The sequence below is a fragment of the Panthera pardus genome, unplaced genomic scaffold (assembly GCF_024362965.1).
Source record: "Panthera pardus isolate Hobbes unplaced genomic scaffold, ASM2436296v1 HiC_scaffold_17, whole genome shotgun sequence".
Taxonomy (NCBI): domain Eukaryota; kingdom Metazoa; phylum Chordata; class Mammalia; order Carnivora; family Felidae; genus Panthera; species Panthera pardus.
In genome coordinates, this window is record NW_026526732.1 from 18,129,093 (window position 1) to 18,150,947 (window position 21,855).

General features: G+C 43.8%; 1 protein-coding gene across 11 annotated transcripts in view; it reads right to left on the reverse strand.

The window, feature by feature from the left end:
- SASH1 (SAM and SH3 domain containing 1) overlaps positions 1–21,855 on the reverse strand; it is a 334,045-nt gene that overhangs the window by 4,483 nt on the left and 307,707 nt on the right. For all 11 annotated transcript variants that reach the window (XM_019424975.2, XM_019424977.2, XM_019424976.2 and 8 more), the window contains 3 exons: positions 16,079–16,192; positions 1,941–3,049; positions 539–670 (listed from right to left, as the gene is read on the reverse strand). In XM_019424975.2, coding sequence (XP_019280520.2) covers positions 539–670; positions 1,941–3,049; positions 16,079–16,192 — 1,355 coding nt within the window. The remainder of the gene's footprint in view (positions 1–538; positions 671–1,940; positions 3,050–16,078; positions 16,193–21,855) is intronic.

Here is a 21,855-nt window from a genome sequence, read left to right on the forward strand (position 1 = left end):
GTATGTGCAGAGAAATAGCTAGACAGACTTTTAAAAACTTTTTCAGGGGTGCTAGGCAGCTCAGTCAGTTAAGCGTCTGATTTCAGCTCAGGTCATGATCTCACGGTTCGTGGGATCAAGCCCCACATCGGACTCTGCACTGACAGTGCAGAGTCGGCTCAGGATCGTCTCTCTCCCTCTCTGTCTGCCCCTCCCCTATTTGCAAGGGTGAACTCTCTCTCTCTCACTTGCTCTCTATCTCAAAATAGAAATAGATACAAATAGATAGTTAGAAATAGATATAAATTTAAAGACCTAAAAAAAAAAAAAAAAACTTTTGTAGTTCTGGGATTATGGCCAATTTTCATTTTTTTCTTAACAAAACTGTATTTTGAAAACTTTACAGGCTGAATATTGCTTTCCCTCCAGGTGTCTCCTTTTGATAGCTGGAGGGAACCCTGGGCTACTCCGTGGTGGCCAGCACGCACATCCCGAAGCGCCCTAACTCCATGGACTTCCAAAGTCGAGCGAGGGGAGACCCCGGGTGCTGGCTGCTCACCGCCATGCGGTGCTGCTTCCGAAGCAGCTTCACGCGGATCTGGTCCATGTTGGTGGCAACTTCCCTCTCGGGCTGATCCAAGTCCTCTGCATATCGCTGCACCAGGGCTTCGGGAATCCCACAGCGGCCGTGCTGTGAGGGAGAGCAGAAATGTGGCGTCACGGGTGGCAACGAATTTCTTCTTCGACAGCAGCAAACACAAGACAAGGTAGGCTAAGACACCTACGGCTACTGGGACGTGTCCCCAAAAGTGTTCACTTGAAGTGAATAGATTGAGAATCATGATGGGTGTTAGAACATGTTTACATCTTGATCTCTCGGGTACTGATGAGCTCTGAGGAAAAGGTTTTGAAACCTAAGAACATAATCGTCTTGTATCATTTGGACCAGTGACCTCACCTCACTGTACTGGATCATTTTGCACCACATGCACCATTTCCTAAACGACAGGGGAAACGGGCAGACTTGTGCCCTACGGCAGGTAGTCTCGTGTGTGCGGCCCGTTTATTTTATACCGCCAATCCCTAGGCGTGTACCGTAGACGCAGATTCTCCTTTCCGTTCTAAGGGATTTTTATTCACTAAATATCGAGGAGGAGGAGGAAGATCATACTGTAAGGCATTTGTGGTGAAAAGAAGTTTATAACAAGGCCTCCCAGGGATGTACTATAACGAAATATGCATTTCTAGGAATAATGTACAGCTATATCTATCATCATTGGTCTCCAAAATCGTTTTGGTATTGGTAGATCTCTCTTTCTTTCTTTTTTTTTTTTTTTTTCCAAATAAGCAACGTGCTTTCAATGAAAGGAGTTTAAATGAGTTTTCTCAGTGCTTTTGGTACAGGAGGATATTTCATATAATCATTCCAACTCTGTTAACTATACAGATAACTGTACAATATAATTACACCTGAAAAGGGTTCTACAATTTGCAGTGTGCTCACATTTATTTGCTCCTAATAGTCCCTGTAGAAAAGGTAGTTACGCAGGTTATTATGAATCTCATTTTACAGATAGGAAATGAAGTGGGCGCGTGTTCACGTGTAAAAAGATACATGTTCAGTAAGACCCGGAGACTGCACTTCAGGTCTGTCTGCTAAAGCAGCCCTTTCTGGAACCAGTTCTAGTATTCCTCGATAGTTGTTCCTGCAAAAATCTAGCCGCCAAAAATCGAAACCAAGCAAAAGGAGGGAAGGGAAGAGAGAAGAAAGGTCCAAGGCCGTATTTGCGTCGGCTCCCGTTCGGCGCATCGCCTGGCAGCAGAGGGGCCCCGCTCGGGCCCACGCACCCCCGCGGCGAGCACGGCCCCTGCCACCAGGCCGGCGTCAGGGGGCAGCTGTGGTGCTCCTCTTACCTGGCTGCCTGACTTAAAACAGCAGAGGCCCGTGAGGCCTCGGGTACCTTATCAGAGTACGGCTCCTCGGTGAGATCGATGCCTTCAGCTCGCAACTTGTTCTCAGTGAGCGTTTCCAGGTCCACTCCCCGGGTGCAGGAGGTCTTTCTGGTCAGAGCCGGGCCCAGCTTCACGCCATGCTCCTGGAGGCTGGCGCTCTCCGGGAGCTCTGAGAGCCAGGGTGGCGGCCTCGAGCTGGGCGGGCTGCCGGGCTCCTGTGCCGAGGGAGGCCTAGGAGCCTGAGGTGAGTGACAGTCACCGGGGCTGCCTTTTTTAGCGGGCAGGCTTGGTGCGTCGGGACCGGGAGGGCCGGGGTGGAGTCCGTTGGCCAGGCGTTCTCGGCTTTTCTTGGCGGGAACAGGTGGAGGCTGGGAGGGATGTCTGGCCTGCGTTCTTGCCTCGGGGCCCCTCTGCGCGGCATCTAGGCCTTCTTTGGTGCCCGCGGGATGGTGTGTTCCTTCAGACTCGAGTCCTTTCCTGTGACTCTCGAGAGGTGTCCTTGTTAAACCGTGTTTAACTCCAGGAGGTTGAGCGTCATAGTTTTTGGGCAAACACGGAGGAGGTGATGTGCCACGGGAGGAGGCTGCTATGGAGCCATCTAGTTTCTTAGCTGTCTTCTGAGGTTCAGAAAATCTCTTGCTTTGGGTCAGTAGCAGTGCATTGTCAACAGCAGGATCTCGTCGGGGGCTTTGAACCTTTGTGGTGCAGGGGGTTGTCTTTTGTGGCACTTGTGGGACAATCTGAGGGGAGGGTTCTGTCACCTCGCCGGGCACGTCCTTCTCAGCAGCAGGCTCTCCTTGAAGGTCGTCCAGGGAATGGGATCTGGGCCAAGTTTCCACGGGCTGGGGGCCCTCCAGGGTCTCACAGCTCCGACAGATGGAAACGGGCAGGCTTCTTCGGTTTTTGTTCAGACCAGTCACACATGGCTGGTCGCAGCCCTTGGAGGTGTGAGGGGCGAGACCGCCGCCCAGCCTGCCTTCCTCCCCGGGCTTCAGCGCATCCCCGGACTTTGTCAGAGGCAGGGTTGGGTAGTTACCCAGCTGATTCCTGTTGAAGGACTTAAAGCCGGACTCCACTGACGACTTGGCAGAGAGAAGGCCGGTCTTCCGAGTCTTGCCTGTGAGACAAGGGAATATTTTACAATCGTTTTAAAAAAACAAACCAGTCAAACTCGGGTAAAGTTGTGCTGACATAACTGAAATCCCCATGTCCTGTCTCCCTGTTGAATTATACTAAGGATATGAGATCACCACTTAGGACTTTGGGTGATATAGGGTTATTATGGCCCCATTTTTATTTTTAGAAAGAAGTTTTAGACTTATTAATGGACTGTGGAGACTGAAACTAAATGTTAGGAGGGAAAGAAATAGGCTGTGTCAGACAGTAAAATCAATCTAGGCCTCATGTTTGTTCCTAGCTGCGGTCAGTGTAAAAGAAGGTTGATCGTCCGTACCCCACTTAGAAACCACAGGATGGGGGGCGCCTGGGTGGCGCAGTCGGTTAAGCGTCCGACTTCAGCCAGGTCACGATCTCGCGGTCCGTGAGTTCGAGCCCTGCGTCAGGCTCTGGGCTGATGGCTCGGAGCCTGGAGCCTGTTTCTGATTCTGTGTCTCCCTCTCTCTCTGCCCCTCCCCCGTTCATGCTCTGTCTCTCTCTGTCCCAAAAATAAATTAAAAACGTTGAAAAAAAAAAAAAAGAAACCACAGGATGGGATTTCTGTTTCGGGAGGACAGCTTCCTAAGGCCAGGGTTGCAAAGGACCGCTAGACTGAATTCTATAAATGGTGCCCCCTAAGGTTCGCTGGTGACCAGGGAATTCTCAAAGTGCACTTTCCCCTAAGCACTCCCCTCTGACTGGTTTGTTCGCGTGCGCGAACTATGTATCCAGTATCCTGTGTGTGAACAGTCAACCAAACTTGGCACAAATAAGCAAAGAAGCTTAAAAAAAATAAGTAAAGAAGCTTGAGTGAGTATTTTGCTTGCAATGGTCTGTAAAACACTGATACAGTTCTAATTTCAAATGGAAGCAACAGCCCTGATTAAAATCAGTTGCCAGGCTTATAATTTAACTATCAGTCAGACATCATCTAATTTGACAACTGTTAGGATATCAACTGCTAGTATTGCTTGATGAGCTTCACTGAGAATTTACTATCTGTGGTCAGGGCCTGTGCTAAATCGTTTTCATCAGTACTTTTAACACCACCCCTCCTGCCCTGCCCTGCCCCAATTAGGTGTCCTTTGCTATATTTTGGTTAATACTATGTTTGATGTGTGCTTTGACACTGGGCTGAGATGCCTGAGGGGAATACCCAGATGATCCTAGTATTTCAGGCTGACAGAAAAAGATAAAAATTTTCAACCCATGTCACATTTGGAAGGGACAAAGAAATGGCTGGCTGTAATCGTCAAAAGACTACTATGTTCTAACAAAAAGCTTTCTTCCCAGTCTATTGTTTCAATAGACGTTTCTAATAAAATATTTTAATTTAGAATTTTGACCTCTCCCGCTTAAGCAGTCTCAGCCTTTCAATAAGAAAGCAGCAAGGAGAGGGGCGCCTGGGTGGCTCAGTCGGTTAAGACTTTGGCTCAGGTCATGATCTCACAGTCTGTGAGTTTGAGCCCCGCGTCGGGCTCTGTGCTGACAGCTCAGAGCCTGGAGCCTGTTTCGGATTCTGTGTCTCCCTCTCTCTCTGACCCTCCCCCATTCATGCTCTGTCTCTCTCTGTCTCAAAAATAAATAAACGTTAAAAAAATTTTTTTAAATAAAAAATAAAGCAGCAAGGAGAAATCAGGGGGCGGATGGATTCCGGTGGGTACAAGAAACACATTCGCTGATAAAACCTCCGTGTGCATGCTGTACAAGTGAGGGAAAAGGGACAAGAAGAAAAGACCAGCACACTGTGACGATTATCACTGGTTTGGCCATTATCAGCAGTGAAAACCAGATTCCTTCCAGGATTTCAGTTTTCTAACTGCAAACTGATAATAGTAAATGGATGATGTCAGGCAGAACTCCAGCACTAAGACTGATGGATAAGAACAGGAGCCGTCTCAGTAAGACTTATAATGGTCCCATCCTTTTAAATCAGACACAAATCAACAGGGGAAGTATTTTGCAGTTGGCAAAACAGAGGCATGGTCAAATGGCACCTTATGCATAATGTGAGGTCTTTGACCCCATCCACCTGTGTGTTAGCAACATGCTAAGCACTAGAAGTCATTATTTCGTTGTTACATGGAGATTGTGAGCTCAGTGTTAGTCCTGAATATGCTGAATATCACGGATAAAATTGAAAAGGGAAATACTTCTTCAGAAAGCATAGCCTGCTAAACATAAAGTGTAAAAATCAGTTAAAACTGAAAAATTCGTAAAACTATTTTAGCATATGGGGTGCCTGGGTGGCTCAGTCAGTTGTGGTCCAACTCTTGATTTCCGCTGAGGTCATGATCCCAGGGTCATGGGATCGAGTCCTGTATCGGGCTCTGTGCTGATCATGGAGCCTGCTTGGGATTCTCTCTCTCCCTCTCCCCCCTCCCCTGCTCACTTGCACACACACACTCTCTTAAAAAACTAAACAAAACCGGAAACCAAAAAAAAAAAAAAAAAGTTTTAGTATAAATTTTAGAAATAAGGCTTTCCTTCCCTCTAACTGTTAATATAAACTATATGTGTAAATTACACTTCCACACATTCTACTTCTGTTGGAAAGATCCCTGAATTCACCTGGAGCAAAGTTTGCCAGTGTCTACACTGGCAGGTAACATCCGATTCTTTTAAGCATTAAGTCCGCCGATGTTATCTGTGAAATCCTTACCATCCAAAGCAGTTCGGAGAATTAATTTCCTGAAAATGTCTGGATGTGGAAAGGTTATTAACAGGAGAGAAGAACCTTCAGGAACCACAGGAAGACGTAGGTGTTTGTTGGACTCCAGAGTCACTGTGCCCCAGCACTCCAGCTGAGCAGTGCAGGCACAGTGAACACACAGTGTCCTGGTAGTTTCAGGTATACAATGATTTACCGATTGCATACATTTCTCAGGGCTCATCAAGTGTGTTCTTAATCCCCTTTATCTGTTTTACCCCCCACCCACCTCCCCGCTGTCCTCTGGATCTGTCCCTTTGTTCGTTTTGTTTCTTAAATTCCACCTATGAGTGAAATCATATGGTATTTGTCTTTTCTCTGATTTATTTCACTGGCATCATACACTCTCGATCCATTCGTGATGTGCAAGTGGCAAGATTTTTTTCTTTTTTATGGCCGAGTAATATTGCGTTGTGCATACATACCACATCTTCTTTATCCATCTCTCAGTGGACATGGGTCCCTTCCTTATCTTGGCTATTGTAAATAATGCTGCAATAAACGGGAGTACGTGTATCTTTTCAAATGAGCGTTTTCACTTTCTTGGGTAAATACCCAGTGGTGAAATTACTGGATCCTATGCTCATTCTATTTCTAATTTTTTGAGAAACCTCCATACTGTTTCCCACAGTGACTGTACCCGTCTCTATTCCCACCAACAGCATGCAGCTTCCTTTTTCTCCACATCCTTGCCAGCACTTGTTATTTCTTGTCTTTTTGATCGTAGCCATTCTGGCAGGTGTAAATTGGGATCTCGTGATTTTGACTTGTATTTTCCTGATTAGTGATGTTGAGCATCTTTTCATGTGTCTGTTGGCCAACTGGATGTCTTCTTAGAAAATGTCTATTTAGGGGCTCTCTGCCCATTATTTTTTTGGTGTTGAGTGAAGTTTGGTGTTTCTAGATTTTGGATTTTAACCCCTAATTGGATATATCATCTGCAAATATCTTCTCCCATTCTGCCTTTTGTTTTGTTGATGGTTTCCCTTATTGTGTAAAAGAATTTTATTTTGGTATAGTCTTAATAGTTTAATTTTGCTTTTGTTTGCCTTGCTTCAGGAGACCTATCTAGAAAAATATTTCTACGGCCACTGCCAGAGAACTTACTGTCTGTGCTTTCTTTGAGGAATTTTATAGTTTCAGGTCTCATGTTACTTTTGTATATGGATAAGAACGTGGTCTAGTTTCATTCTTTTGCACACAGCTGTCCAGTTTTCCCAATACCATTCATTGAAGAGACAGTCTTTTCCCCATTATATATTCTTGCTTCCTTTGTAGATTAATTGACCATAAAAGTGTGGGTTTACTTCTGGCTTTCTATTCTGTTCCATTAATCAATGGGTCTATTTTGTGCCATAAGGTTTTGATTACTACAGCTTTGTAGTGTATCTGAAATCTATGATTGTGATACCTCCAGCTTTGTTGTTCTTTTCCAATATTGCTTTGCCTATTCAGGGTATTTTGTAGTCCCATACAAATTTTACAATTATTCCATTTTCTGTGAGAAATGTGGTTGGTATTTTGATAGGGATTGCATTAACTCTCTAGACCACTTGGGTAGTGTGGGCATTTTAACAATACTGGTTCTTCGAATCCATGAGCTTTTTTGTTTCTGTCCTCTTCAATTTCTTTCGTTAGTGTGTTACAGTTTTTGGCGTCCAGATCTTTCACCTCCTTGGTCAAGTTTATTCCTAAGTATCTTATTATTTTTGGTTGCTATTCTCTTTCTGCAATTTCATTATTAGCATATAGAAATGCAACGATTTCTGTTTATTGATTTTGTATCCTGCAACTTTACTGCATTCATTTATCAGCTCTAGGATTTTGGTGGTGTCTTTAGGGTTTTCTATATATAGTATTATGTCATCTGCAAATAATTAAAGTTTGATTCTTCCTTTCCACTTCAGATGCCTTTTATTTCTTGTCTTGTTGTGGCTAGGAATAAAAGTGACGAATAAAAGTGGCGAAGAATGGACATCTTTGTTTTGTTCCTGATCTTAGAGGAAAAGCTGTCCATTTTTCACTATGGAGTATGTTGTTACCTGTGGGTTATTCATATATGGTCTTTTGTTGAGGTATGTTCTCTCTAAATCTACTTTGTTGAGAGTTTTTGCCATGAATACTCTGTCAAATCCTTTTTTTTTTTTTTTTTTTTTTGCATCTATTGAGATGATCATATGGTTTTTATCCTTTCTTTTGTTAACATATCACACTGATTTGCAAATACTGAACCACCCTTTTATCCCTGGAGTACATCCCACTTGATTGTGGTGAATGATTTTTTTAATGTATTGTTAGATTCAGTTTGTTAATATTGTATTAGGGATTTTTGCATCCATGTTCATCAGATATTGGCCTGTAGTTTTCTTTTTCAGTAATGTTATCATCTGGCTTTGGTATCATGGTAATGCCCTTGTAGAATGAATTTGGAAGCTTTCTTCCTCTTCTGTTCTTTGGAATAGTTTGAGAAGAATAGGTCTTAACTCTTCTTTAAATGTTTGGTAGAATTCACCTGTGAAGCCCTCTAGTCCTGGGCTCTTGTTGCTGCTGCTGTCTTGTTTGTTTGTTTTTTACTGATTCGGTGTCCTTGCTAGTGGCATTGTTGGTGTTATAGTGGTGAGCAAAACTGCCTTCCAATTTCATTGCTAGTAAGTGGTCTGTTCAAATTTTCTTCCTGATATAGTCTTAGAAGGCTAGATTTCTAGGAATTTACCCATTTCTTCTAGGTTGTCCAATTTGTTGGCATATAATTTTTCGTAATATTCTCTTAGCCTTTTTATTTCTGTGGTGTCAGTTATTTCTCCTTCATTTGATTTGAGTCCTGTCTCTTTTTTTTGAGGAATCTGGCTAAAGGTTTATCAATTTTGTTGATTTTTTTTCAAAGAACCAGCTCCTGATTTCATCTGTTCCATTTTTTTAGTCTCTATTTCATCTATTTCTGCTCTAATCTTTATTATTTCCTTCCTCTACTGGGTTTGGGCTTTTTTCTTTTCTAGCTCCTTTAGACATAAGGTTAGGTTGTTTGAGATTTTTTGTGCTTCTTGAGGTAGGCTTCTATTGCTGTAAACTCCCCTCTTAGAACAGCTTTTGCTGCATCCCAAAGACTTTGGATCGTTGCATTTTCATTTTCATTGGTCTCCCTGTATTTGTTGATTTTGTCTGCGATGTCTTGGCTGACCCATTCATTGTTTAATAGCATGTTATTTAACCTCCATGTATTTGTGCTCTTATCAGATTTTTTTCTTGTGGTTGATTTCTAGTTTCATACCTTTGTGGCTGGAAAAGATGCCTGTTGTCATTTCGGTCTTTTTGAATTTGTTGAGACTTGTTCTGTGGCCTAACATGTGATCTGTTCTGGAGAACATTGCATGTGCACTTGAATTTTATATCATTTTTAGATGGAATGTTCTGAATATATCTATTAGGTTCATCTGATCCAATGTGTCATTCAAAGTCTGTTTCCTTGCTGATTTTCAACTGGATGACCTGTCCATTGATGTGAGTGTTCAGGTTCCCTACTATTATTGTATTACTGCCAATTTCTTCCTTTATATTTGTTAATATTGCTTTATACGTTTAGGTGTTTTCACGTTGGGTGCATAAATATTTACGATTGTTGTATCCTCTTACTGAATTGTTCCCTTTATCATTATGTAGGGTTCTTCATTGTCTTGTTACACTGGTTGTTCTAAAGTGTATTTGGTCCAATATAAATACTGCTACCCCAGTTTTCTTTTCACTTCCATTTGTATGGTAAATGTTTTTCCACCCCTTCACTTTCACTCTGTGTGGGTCTTTAGGCCTGAAGTGAGTCTCTTGTAGGCAGCATCTAACAGATTTGGAGCATTTAGTCCATTAACATTCAAAGTAATAATTGATAAGTATGTACTTATTGACATTTTACTTGTTTTACAGTTCTTTTAGTTCTTCTCTGTGTTTCCTTTCTTGGCTTGCTGTCTTCTTTTGTGGTTTGATAGCTTTCTCTTAGTGATATGCCTGGATTCCTTTCTCTTTATTTTTACATATCTATTACAGGTCTTTGATTTGTGGTTACCATTAGTTTGATAAATAACTTCCCATGCATATAGCAGTCCATATTAAGTTGATGGTCCCTTAAGTTTGAAACCATTCTAAAGGCACTAAATTTTTACTCCCCCTGCCTACCACGCTCTCATATTTTATGTATGATGCCATACTTTACTGCTTATTTTGTGAATCCCTTGACTGATTTTTTATAGATATAACTGATCTTACTACCTCCTTACTGGTATTTTAGTGATTGAACTTCTATGTTTGTATTTACCTGTGAAATTTTTTCCTTTCATTATTTTCTTACTCTTGATTATGGTGTTTCCTTTCCACTCAAAGAATTCTCTTCAATGTTTCTTTGTAAGGCTAGTTTAGTGGTGATGAATTCCTTTAACCTTTATCTGGGAAACTCTCTCTCCTTCTATTCTGAATAATAGCCTTGCTGGGTAGAGTATTCTTGGTTGCAGGTTTTTTGTTTTGTTTTGTTTTGTTTTTCTTTCAGCACTTTGAGTATATCATGCCACTTCCTTCTAGCCTGCAATGTTTGTGCTGAAATATCAGCTGATACACACCCTTATGGGGATTTCCTTGTATGTAACTGTTCTCTCTTGCTGCTTTAAAAATTCTTTGTCACCACTTTTTGCCAATTACTCTGTCTTGGTGTGGACCTCCTTGGACTGATTTTACTGGGGGCTTTTTCTGCCTCCTGGATGTGGATGTCTGCGTCCTTGTCCAGAGTAGGGAAGTGTTCAGCTATTCTACCTGATTATGTCACTGAGTTCCCTTAACCTGTTCTCATTTTTTCTTTCTGATGTTCAGCCTGGTTGCTTTCCTATCCTCTGTCTTCCAGCTCACTGATCCATTCTTCTGCCTTCTCTAATCTGATTTCCTCTAGTGTATTTTTAATTTCAATTATTGAGTTCGTCTCCGATTAGTTCTTTATTATCTTTGCTGAAGGTCTCCCTGAGATCCTCCACTCTTCTCAAATTCAGTATGTATCTTTTTAACCATTACTTTGAATTCTCCATCAGGCATATTGCTTATCTGTTTCATTTGGCTCTTTGGCTGTGGTTTTGTCCCGCTCTTTCACTTGGGACATACTCTTCTGTCTCATTTTGTCTAACTCTGCATTTGTTTCTAAATATTAGGAAAGTCATTTATTTACGTTTCCTGATTTTGAAAGTAGTGGCCTTACAAAGAAGAGGTCCTGTGGTACTCTGTAGCCCAATGTCCCCTGCTTATCGCAACCAGGAGCTTCAGGGGTGTCTCCTGTGTGTACTGTATGTGCCTTACTGTTGTACTGGGCTTCATTTATCTTCAGTTGGTCCACTTTGCCTGTTGTGGGCTGGGTTTGGTCCCTGTGCTAAGAGGTCTGGGTGGTCATGGGCTCGCAGTTGGGTGGTGTTGGCAATCAGACCGGATGCCTGCCCTCAGCCTATTTGCAAGGGGTGCCGTCACACTCAAGTGCAGGGTGTTGTCCCGGGAAGCTTTTGTTGGTGGGTGGGGCTGGAGTCAGGCCAGATGCCAGGGCTGCAGGTGCCCTGACCGGCAGAGCACTCACTCCGCACTGCCAGTGACAAAGTTTGGCTGCCAGGGCATGTGGTTATCTTCCCCTCTCTATAGGCTGGGAGTCACTTTGAAGAGGCAGCAATCCCTGCCAGGGCTGCTTATTGGATGCGACCTGGCAAGAGCTGCTTTGGAAGGAGTCGTGCCAGCTGAGGTGGTGTGAACGGGGCGAGGACATGGGGGCAGGGTGCATGGTGTTAGCAAGGGAGGTGGAGAGTGTCTCCCCTGTTTCCTGCAGGTGGTCCAGGGATCTACATGGTGGGGATGGGAGCAATAGCACCAATTCTTGGAGAAGTCTCCTAAAGACCCCTGCCTCTCCAGTACCCATTCTGAGATTAGTAAATAAATCTCCTGCACATATACGCCAGGTGCTTTTCAAACTGCTGCTTCTCTGCCATATCTTGGCAGGGCTGTTTGTTGTGCTGGCTCTTTAAGGGGACTATTTCGTATCATCTTTGGTGAGCCACTGATTTTTAAAGTACCTGGAATTGGGGCAACTGGGTGGCTCAGTCGGTTGAACGTCGGACTTTAGCTCAGGTCATGATCTCGCAGTCAGTGAGTTCAAGCCCCGTGTCGGGCTCTGTGCCGTCAGCTCAGAGCCTGCTTTCGATTCTGTTGTCTCCCTCTTTCTCTGCCCCTCCCCCACTCACTCTCTTAAAAATAAATATTAAAAAAAAAAAGTGCCTGGAGCTAAAGCCCAGCTGGTTATTAAAAACTCAAAGTTAAGCCCTGTTGTTTTTCGAAGCCAGATGGTGGAGATTCCTCTTCCCGCCGCAGATTCCCAATGTCTAGGGTGCCTGGTGTGCCGTCTGTTCTCCCTTCTCCAGTGCTCGTGTCTCTCCTGTTTGTGGTCAGTCTCACCAGGAGTTCGGTTGCAACCACGTCTTCACCCCTCCTACCTTTTTGATATGTCCTTCTCTCTGCAACGGCCTGGGAGGTCTGTTTTGCCAAATCTTTGGGTTGTTTTCTGGGGCGGATGCACAGGTGTGGCTGTTACCTAGCTGTGTCCGTGGGACAAGGTGAGCTCGGGCTCCTCCGACTCTGCCGCCTTCCCAGGAAGTCTGCCAGGTGGGTTTTCAGTCCAGGGGTTTAGGGAGAACCATTATCTTCCCACACTGATAAAACACTTTGGCAGAGTTCATGGGTCAGATTTTGAGGTCTCCAAAATGATCATTAGAAATGGGATTAGGGGGAGGTGACCTGTGCGCCTAGGGGCACACTTGGAGGTGACTGCTCTCGGGGTCAGGCAGGTGCAGCCGAGTACCTGAGAGTTTGAGTACCTCCTTGAAGTCTGCACCCTGCCTGCTTGCTCCCCCCACTCTCGTCCTGGTTTTGGAGCCCATAGTGGCTCTCAGACTGTTTTTTAAACTATAATCTACAGTAAGAAACACACTTCACATTCATCCAGTGCACACAGACACATGCACACGCAGAGACATACACACTGAACCAAGATTACAAGTCACAATATCAGTCTTACCTTTGGAATGCACCCTGGTATTTTCTATTCTGTTTTACAAAACTGCTGTTTACGACCCTCTACACCGATTTTCCACCCCACTAATGAATTGCAACCTGCAGTTTAAAAAGCTTTGCTTCAGTAGGTGCTCAATATTTTAAAATGTGGGCTACTTGATGGGATTCCAGTGGCAGCTAAAACCTGTCAACCCTGGGCATTTTTCACAACGGGGTTCATGTGTTCAACAGAAATTTAGGGGATCCTTTACTACTGTCTCTAATCTTGCTATAATAGGAGTCTGGGGGCCACAACGGGAAATCAAGAGCCACCCGTTGTAAAATGGAGGGCACCTGACCCCATTCCACTTATGACTCCTGTGAGAGACAAGTAAGCTTTCTGAAATTTCCTACTGATTGCTTCTCTGTTAGGACAGGGAGGAAACAAACAAGACATGTGGCCTTCAGATCACCCTCTCCCTCAGTAATTGCTCTGTACTCCGGCCATGCAGTGGAGGCGTTTATGACACTGCTGCTTTTGTGACCCTTCTGGATGGTCTACCTGGTAAATTGTTTTCCTTAAGGACCTAATAGCTCCCCATGCTCAAATGCTGGTTTTTACTGCAAAAAGAAAAGGGCGTAGGAGACACACAATTTAGGGTTTACAGCTGTAGATATTTTGGATGCAATTTATTTGCCTCGCACGACAGTCAGGAGGAGGGGACGGTAGAGACGAAGAGGTGACTGCTAACAGAATCACCCTTTCTCAGAAAATCGGACTTTTGAAATCGGGAATTTTCAATACAGGAGTATCCTTTTTAATGCAGCTTCATCCATAAAAGATGGATGCTGAAGTGTGGAGGGGGCTGGGACACAGTGAGGCCCGCAGACCTCCATGGACCAGCGCTTATGCATTTATCTCTGCACTCAATGAAAATATTTTCTTCGTGAGAACTAGAACAGAATGGTGCAGCTTGGTTTAAGGAAGTACAACAAAAAAAAAAGGGTGGGGGGAGGCGAATACTGTGTCCTTAAGTGGACAAGCAGGAAAGATAGAAAAAGAAGTCACCTCTATTTTGAAAACATCATTTTGGTTTGAGTTGTGGACTTCTGCCAATTGTACACCTTGCTCACATACTGTTATGCTGCTTTTCAAAGCGAAATTTGTGGCCAATCTTGTTGTTCCAAAACCTATCTACCGAACATCATCTATGAGCATATAATTATGACGGATACATTATAAGTAAACCACAGATTCAAACTGAGTTTGTCATTTGCGGTGGATATGGCACTCAGTACTCCAATGAAGTGAAAGAAACAAACATATTCTCTAGTAGCTTCCAGTAAGTAGACCACGGGTAGGCCTGGCCCAAGGACGTGAAGTTGGGAGACAGAACACTGAGCCCTAGTCATGCTCTCTGAGAGAGAAGGAAGCACCATATTAGATGTGGGCAGCTGGGTGATATCTAGCTGGCCTGAAGTTTTGAGATTTTTTTTTAATGTAAACAAAAATGTAATATTTTGAGATTTAATTCTGCATCCTGTATTCAGAGATCTAGCTTCCACAGAAATGAAGCAAAGACTGTTGGGATAAAGTCAGTCTTTTCACTTTTAGTATGAATTGAGATGTTTTCGTACTGTGATCTTTGATAAACCCCTGCCAGAATCTAGGAGTGACCACACCCGTGACCCACAAGTTGGCCTGCTTCACTGGATAGATTCCAGATCCTGAGGGGAGCGAAAACAACAATGCTGAAGGAACCCAATGCTCACGCCTTGGCTTTGCATCCTGGTCCTGCAAGGGCTCCTCAACATCCTTACACTGAAATAAGGGACAGATATGTGACTGTCCCAAACACTGGGATATTACTGCTCCTCAGAATAAATAAGCCAAAAGAAAAGCATAAAGAAGTGTCCTGCCATGTGTGTTGCCTTTCTCCTCGTTTGAAAAATTTTAATCCAATCCACTGTTTTTGAAGGTAGTTATTATAACAAATGCAAACTAAATCCTTTCTGGCTTAGAGTTCAATGAAGCCCAGATACCACAGGCTGATGTATAATGACTGTAATGGAGTATGGGCTTAAAAATGCTTATAGGATTGGAAAATTAGGTCTAAAATACTGCCTACCATCGACAGACCCTCGTAATAGCCAGAGTGGTACCAGGTGAGAAAAGAACAAGGACTTCAGCTATCATTTAAAGTCTTCATCTATAAACTACGCATTGCAGGGGCGCCTGGGTGGATCAGTCGGTTAAACGTCCGACTTCAGCTCATGATCTCAAGTTCGTGAGTTCAAGCCCCACATTAGGCTCTGCGCTGACCGCTCAGAGCCTGCTTCAGATTCTAGGTCTCCATCTCTCTCTGCACCCCCCCCCCCCTTGCTTGTGCTTTCTCTCGAAAATAAACATTAAAAAAATAATAAAATAGGCAGTCCCGGGTTTGAGTGATGATTAGTAACTGCAAACCTAAGGACCCAGCCCACTACCAAGTTCATAGTCTGTGTTTCAAAAACACTAGGTATTAATATTACTTTAACTCTTAGAACAAAGAGAAACTCCTTTACTAGTTCAGGGGTAAGGGGGCTCAGATGCATGAAGTCAAGTCTTTGGCTAAAAAATGCTGTAACCCCCAGAACTCCTCACCCCAAACCTGATCCACACCGGGGCTGAGGCGCTAAGAGCTTCAGGGCCATGGGAAGTTGAGGATCCTTTCTCTGACACACAAGTGTCTTCAACTCTCCACTTATGTGCTAAGTGGGATGGAAGAAGGACACCACCACACTCCTTTCTCGAGAACATCAGTTGCCTGGTCTCGAGGGAGAGGTTCAGTCTTTTTAAGAATCTTAATTAAGTGCCAGTATCCCCCAAAGTATGGCTCAGGCTGCAGAGGAAAGGTAGTCCTATGCCGAAGCATAGCTGTCCAGAAATGATCCAAAGGGCTGGCATATTAAGATATTAAGGTACTAAGGTGCACTAGGGGCACCTGGGTGGCTCAGTCGGTGGGGCATCCGACTTCAGCTCAGGTCATGATCTCACAGTGTGTGAGTTCGAGCCCTGCGTCGGGCTCTGTGCTGACAGCTCAGAGCCTGCTTCAGATTCTGTGCCTCCCTCTCTCTCTGCCCCTCCCCTGCTCATGCTCTGTCTCTATCTCAAAAATAAATCTAAAAACATTAAAAAAATTTTTTTTAAAGATATTAAGGTGCACTCATAGTTATCCATGTGGACATTACCATTTTCCAGGTTCTCGCTGCTCTCATAGCACCCGGAGTCTCGTGGAGAGCATCCACTCAGGCCCTGGCTGTCGACAAGCAGCTTCTCCTGGGATCCCGACTGGTCGCTGTTACCTACAGAAGGTAAACACACAGCATGGAATCAGAGGGAGTGAAATCAAAGTCAAGCAAATCCCAATTTTTATCCTGTTATCAGTGCACGTTTTGAAGCCTTGGACTTTTGGAAGAGCGCTAATTATTTTAAAGTGAATGAAATAAAAATGAACGGACGAGATCAGAACAATTTTCTGTAAAGGTAACATCACAATAAATTCAGAGGGAGAGCCTCTAGTTGCAGTTCGTCAGTTTCTGTTAAGTTACCCAGAGGAGGACTCTGGCCTCAGGCCTGTCAGGGAGACATTCAAAGCTTTGTGTCTGCTGTGAGGGAAGGACAATCAGTGTCCTTTCTGTGCGAGGGGACCCCGGAGGGGAAGCTTAGGGTGCGTATGCCCCTTTCACAAGCAGGTTATTAGCGATTTCTCTGACAAGCGTCTGGCCTAAGACGTGTCTTCCAAATTAAGTGGTAAATGAAATACTGACTTTAGGAGCATTCTTAGGTCTTGGTGACAAGCTCAGGTTCTCGGATTCTCTCAACAGGAGTAAGGCTGGCAACTGGGGACATTAACCCCTAACCTGATGGGGGGCACAGGTTAAATCCTTTTGTTTGTTTGGAATGTGTTAGAGGGTTTGCTTTCCTTTCTGCCTTCTCCTTTTGAGTCAGCGTTTCTGTTCCCTGTACACAAAGTTAAGACGGGGGAAAGTAACCAGGACCCTGAGTAATGGACACTCTTCAGCTGGGCGAGTGGAAACTGAATGTCCCCATTTTAAAGAAGCCTTCTAAAGAGAAGTACCTGATCCTGATGTTTCTGTCAAGGGAAAGTCTAAAAGCCAATCACAGGGGAAATGAGGGCCTTTATCACCAGCCATGTCACATGCGCGTTCTATAAAAGGGGGCACAGAAGGCCTTACGTGGGAGTGAGGTTACACGAGGAACACCTTTGTAATATTGTGCAGAGGGGGTACTTGGTCCCATAAAACAGAAACCAAGAACAACTTTTTCTACCTAAAACAAGTAAGTTCATGATAAATGGCCTTGATTTCTTTTCCTTTCTCTTCAAAGCCCCTCCCCTACCACATACAAAAACAAAACGGAAATCCGATGGCTTTTCTTAGGTCATTAAGAAATAAATCGCAGGAAGGCAGACGACTGCATTCCACAACGTACAGCTGTTCTACTCACCACTTCCTGTTTGCATTTTTCACATGGAAAGCGTGTTATGACACTAATCCTGGCAGAGTAAGCTGGTAAGGTAAAACCCCAGATTAAGACGTGCTATTTTGGGGAGTGCCTAGGGGGCTCAGCATCCGACTTTGGCTCAGGTCATGATGTCACAGTTTGTGGGTTCGAGCCCCAGGTTGGGCTCTGTGCTGAGAGCTCAGAGCCTGGAGCCTGCTTCAGATTCTGTGTCTCCCTCTCTCTCTGACCCTCCCCCTCTCATGTTCTGTCTCTCTCAAAAACAAACATTAAAAATAAAATCCCTAGGAATAAATCTAACCAAAGAGGTGAAAATTGTATAAACTGAAAACTATAGAAAGCTTATGAAAGAAACTGAAGAAGACACAAAAAAATGGAAAAATTTCCCATGCTCCTGGATAGGAAAAACAAATACTGTCAAAATGTCAATACTACCCAAAGCAATCTACATATTCAATGCAATCTATCAACACTAGCATCCTTCACAGAGCTAGAACAAACCATTCTAAAGTTTGTATGGAACCAGAAAAGCCCCAAATAGCCAAAGCAATCCTGAAAAAGAAAACCAAAGATGGAGGCATCACAATCCCAGACTTCAAGCTGTATTACAAAGCTGTAATCATCAAGACGGTATGGTACCGGCACAAAAACAGACACTCAGATCAATGGAACAGAATAGAGAACCCAAAAATGGACCCACAGACATATGGCAAACTAATCTTTGACAAAGCAGGAAAGAATAGCCAATGGAATAAAGACAGTCTCTTCAACAAGTGGTGCTGCGTAAACTGGACTGCGACATGCAAAAAATAAACTCAAAATAGATGAAAGACCTCAATGTAAGACAGGAAGCCATCAAAATCCTCGAGGAGAAAGCAGGCAAAAACCTGTTTGACCTTGGCCGCAGCAACTTCTTACTCAACACGTCTCCAGAGGCAAGGGAAACAAAAGCAAAAATGAACTACTGGGACCTCATGAAAATAAAAAGCTTCTGCACCATGAAGGAAACAATCAGCAAAACTAAAAGGCAACCAACAGAATGGGAGAAGATATTTGCAAACGACATATCAGATAAAGGGTTAATATACAAAATCTATAAAGAACTTTTCAAACTCAACACCCAAAAACCAAACAATCCAGTGAAGAAATGAGCAAAAGACATGAATAGACACTTCTTCAAAAAAGACATCCAGATGGCTAACAGATGCTCCACATCACTCATCATCAGGGAAATACAAATCAAAACCACAATGAGATACAACCTGACACCTGTCAGAATGGCTCACATTAACAACTCAGGCAAGAAGAGATGTTGGTGAGTAATGTGGAGAAAGGGGAACTCTTTTGCACTGCTGGTGGGAAGGCAAACTGGGGCAGCCACTCTGGAAAACGGGATGGAGGTTCCTCAAAAAACTAAGAATAGAACTACCCTACGACCCAGCAATTGCACTACTAGGCATTTATCCACGGGATAGTGTGCTGTTTCGAAGGGACACATGCACCCCAATGTTTATAGCAGCACCATCAACAATAGCCAAAGACATTTGGAAAGAGCCCAAATGTCCATCGATGGATGAATGGATAAAGAGGATGTGGCGTATATATATATATATGTATATATGTGTGTATATATATGTATATATATATATATATATACATATACGTGTATATATAAAAATGGAGTATTACTCGGCAATCAAAAAGAATGAAATCTTGCTATCTGCAACTACGTGGATGGAACTAGAGGGTATTATGCTAAGTGAAATCAGAGAAAGATAAATGTCATATGACTTCACTCACATGAGGACTTTAAGACAGAACAGATGAACACAAGGAAAGGGAAGCAAAAATAATATAAAAACGGAGGGGGACAAAACATAAGAGACTCTTAAATATGGAGAACAGAGGGTTACTGGAGGGTTATGGGAGGGGGCGATGGGCTAAATGGGTAAAGGGCATTAAGGAATCTACTCCTGAAATCATTGGTGCACTATATGCTAACTTGGATATAAAGTAAAAACATTAAAAAAAAAAATCAAAATTTTTTTAAGTGCTATTTTTTAAACTAATGAAAAATTAACTGGAAGCACAACAGCCGAACGTTTACCTTCCCCCACACAAAAAGAACATTCTGGAGTGATGTCCTCATTATGTGGAAGAGTCTGTGGATTTGAAGCAGCCTTTGTCCTATTCTAGCATGTTATTTAGGAAAATGATATGTATAAAATGAAGGCTGTGAGCTATTAGTTACAACCCAGGAAGAGGAATCAGTGTAGTCTGTCCTTGGCAAGGCAGTTCAGTGTATCACTCCAGCCAAAACAGACTCTGAAGTGCTGACCAATGGGCATAAAAGAGAACACCTGTCCCTGCCCCTGCATGAAAATGCAGACCGCGTCTGCATCTTCAGGGATGCCGGCCTTCACTGGACACCGTCAGGTACCTGAATGCACGGGGAGTGAAGGGATCCCTCACATTGCCTCACAAAACCAGTTCAGCTGATACAGTCATGGGGCATATGTCAAGGGGCTGTGGTCCATTTTTTTTTTTATTAAAGGTCCAGTCAGCAGCTACTTAGCAGGAACCCAACTATCAAGCTTAGCAAAATTCCCTAAAACTAAAGGCCAGTATTTACCAAGTAACTTGCCCTTCTTCCAAGAGGTGGGTACGTACCTCCTAGATGTACTGCAGATTCAAGGCCATATCCCCTCTCCACACTTACTAGCATGAATGCGACAGTAGAGGACAAGAAAGGGGAGCTAGGACCATGAACAGTCTCACAGTCAAATAAGCATAGGGGGCTGGGTTTTGGGGGCTGAAACCCTGTTTGGGCCTGACCTGAACTTGGGCCTGAAGCCCTCCCCCTACTCCCACCTCAACACACACACACACACACAGGGAGGAACAATGCGCTAAGACACTGAGATACCCAAACATCAAAAGGTGCTGGTGCACAAGCACCCATGCCATTTTCTGGAGAGCAATTGCCTTGGGGAGGAAGAGGGAAGGGAGTGGCATTCTTGGAGAACACGCCTTCCAGCGAACTTGTATTTCTTTAAAAAAGAATTGAAGCAACTATGCCAAAATGTTAACTTTAGTTGGATTTTGGGTATGTGGATTTTTTTTTTCTCTGTACTACTCTGCATATTAGAAATTGCTAATTACAATTTTTTAAATTTTTTTTTAACGTTTATTTTTGAGACACAGACAGAGTGTGAGTGGGGAAGGGGCAGAGAGAGAGGGAGACACAGAATCCGAAGCAGGCTCCAGGCTCTGAGCTGTCAGCACAGAGCCCGATGCGGGGCTCAAACCCACGAACCGTGAGCTCAGGACCTGAGCTGAAGTTGGACACCCAACTGACTGAGCCATTCAGGCGCCTGCCGATTATAATTTTTATTAAAATTCTTAACCAAGAGCTTTCCTTTGGCAAGCCTACGACAGTGGTTTTGGTATCAGTGTAGGGAAATGCTGTCAGACCATTAGAGTCTTTTCCAAATGGAACCCTGTACAGAGGCCTGCATTCCCCACGCACAGACGTGCACTGAGGAGGGCTGGTCAGTCTGCCTGCCAAGCCGTTCTGGTGATGTGCTTCCTGCTTTTCTGCGTGGCTGAGCTAGAAAAGGTGCAAGATCTGAACAGATCTCTGGATCTGTCTAGGGCACAGAAATGCAGTTTGACAGAATCTATGGTGTCCCTCTTGGTCACCAGTTACTTAGAATACTACTTAAAATTTAACTGCACTGAATATAAAATCTTACAATCCTAGGATAAGTCTAGACCCAGACCCTTGGCACTAATCAGCACCCCGAGCCCATGAAGCCTTTGTTTTACAACCACTAAGAGGACGAGCTACTTTTTGCACTGGGGATAGTCTGAGCAGGGGCGCAGCACAGATTTCAAGAATCAAAGAGCCCTCCTTAGACTTTCTGAGTAGGCCTCATCATAGGTTCCCTCCTACAAAATATCCCCTGGTGCAAACCTCAGGACGGTGAATCTGAGCCAGTGTGGCAGAACAGAGACTAAGGGCACATCCGGCCTGTCTTACCCTCCGTGTTTAGCTTCGGTCCTCCTAAAGGAGGAAGTGTTCTGAATGCTCCAGGAAACGTAATGGACAGGGTTGATAAGCCAGCTGTTCTCAGTGGCTGAGGAAGAGCAAATGAGCTATTTTATAGAGCAGCTGTGGTCCAGGAGACTAGATGATTTAACATTAATTGATATCAGGATAGCTGGCTGGCCACACTGGGCACGGGGCCAGGAGGCTCCTTGTGCCCAACCTGGCCACAGACCCCCAGGAGACACCTCCTATACCAAAGAGACGTAGTTATGAAGTGGTGTTAACTATGAAACACAACTCTCTTCAGATCTATCCCTGAAGGCAGTATGTTTATCTAGGATTCAGCCTTCTATTTGATGGTATGTGGTCCTCTATATTATCAGTTAATTTAGAGGGAGGACCGATTAAGCAGAAGTGAATTTAACTGTACTG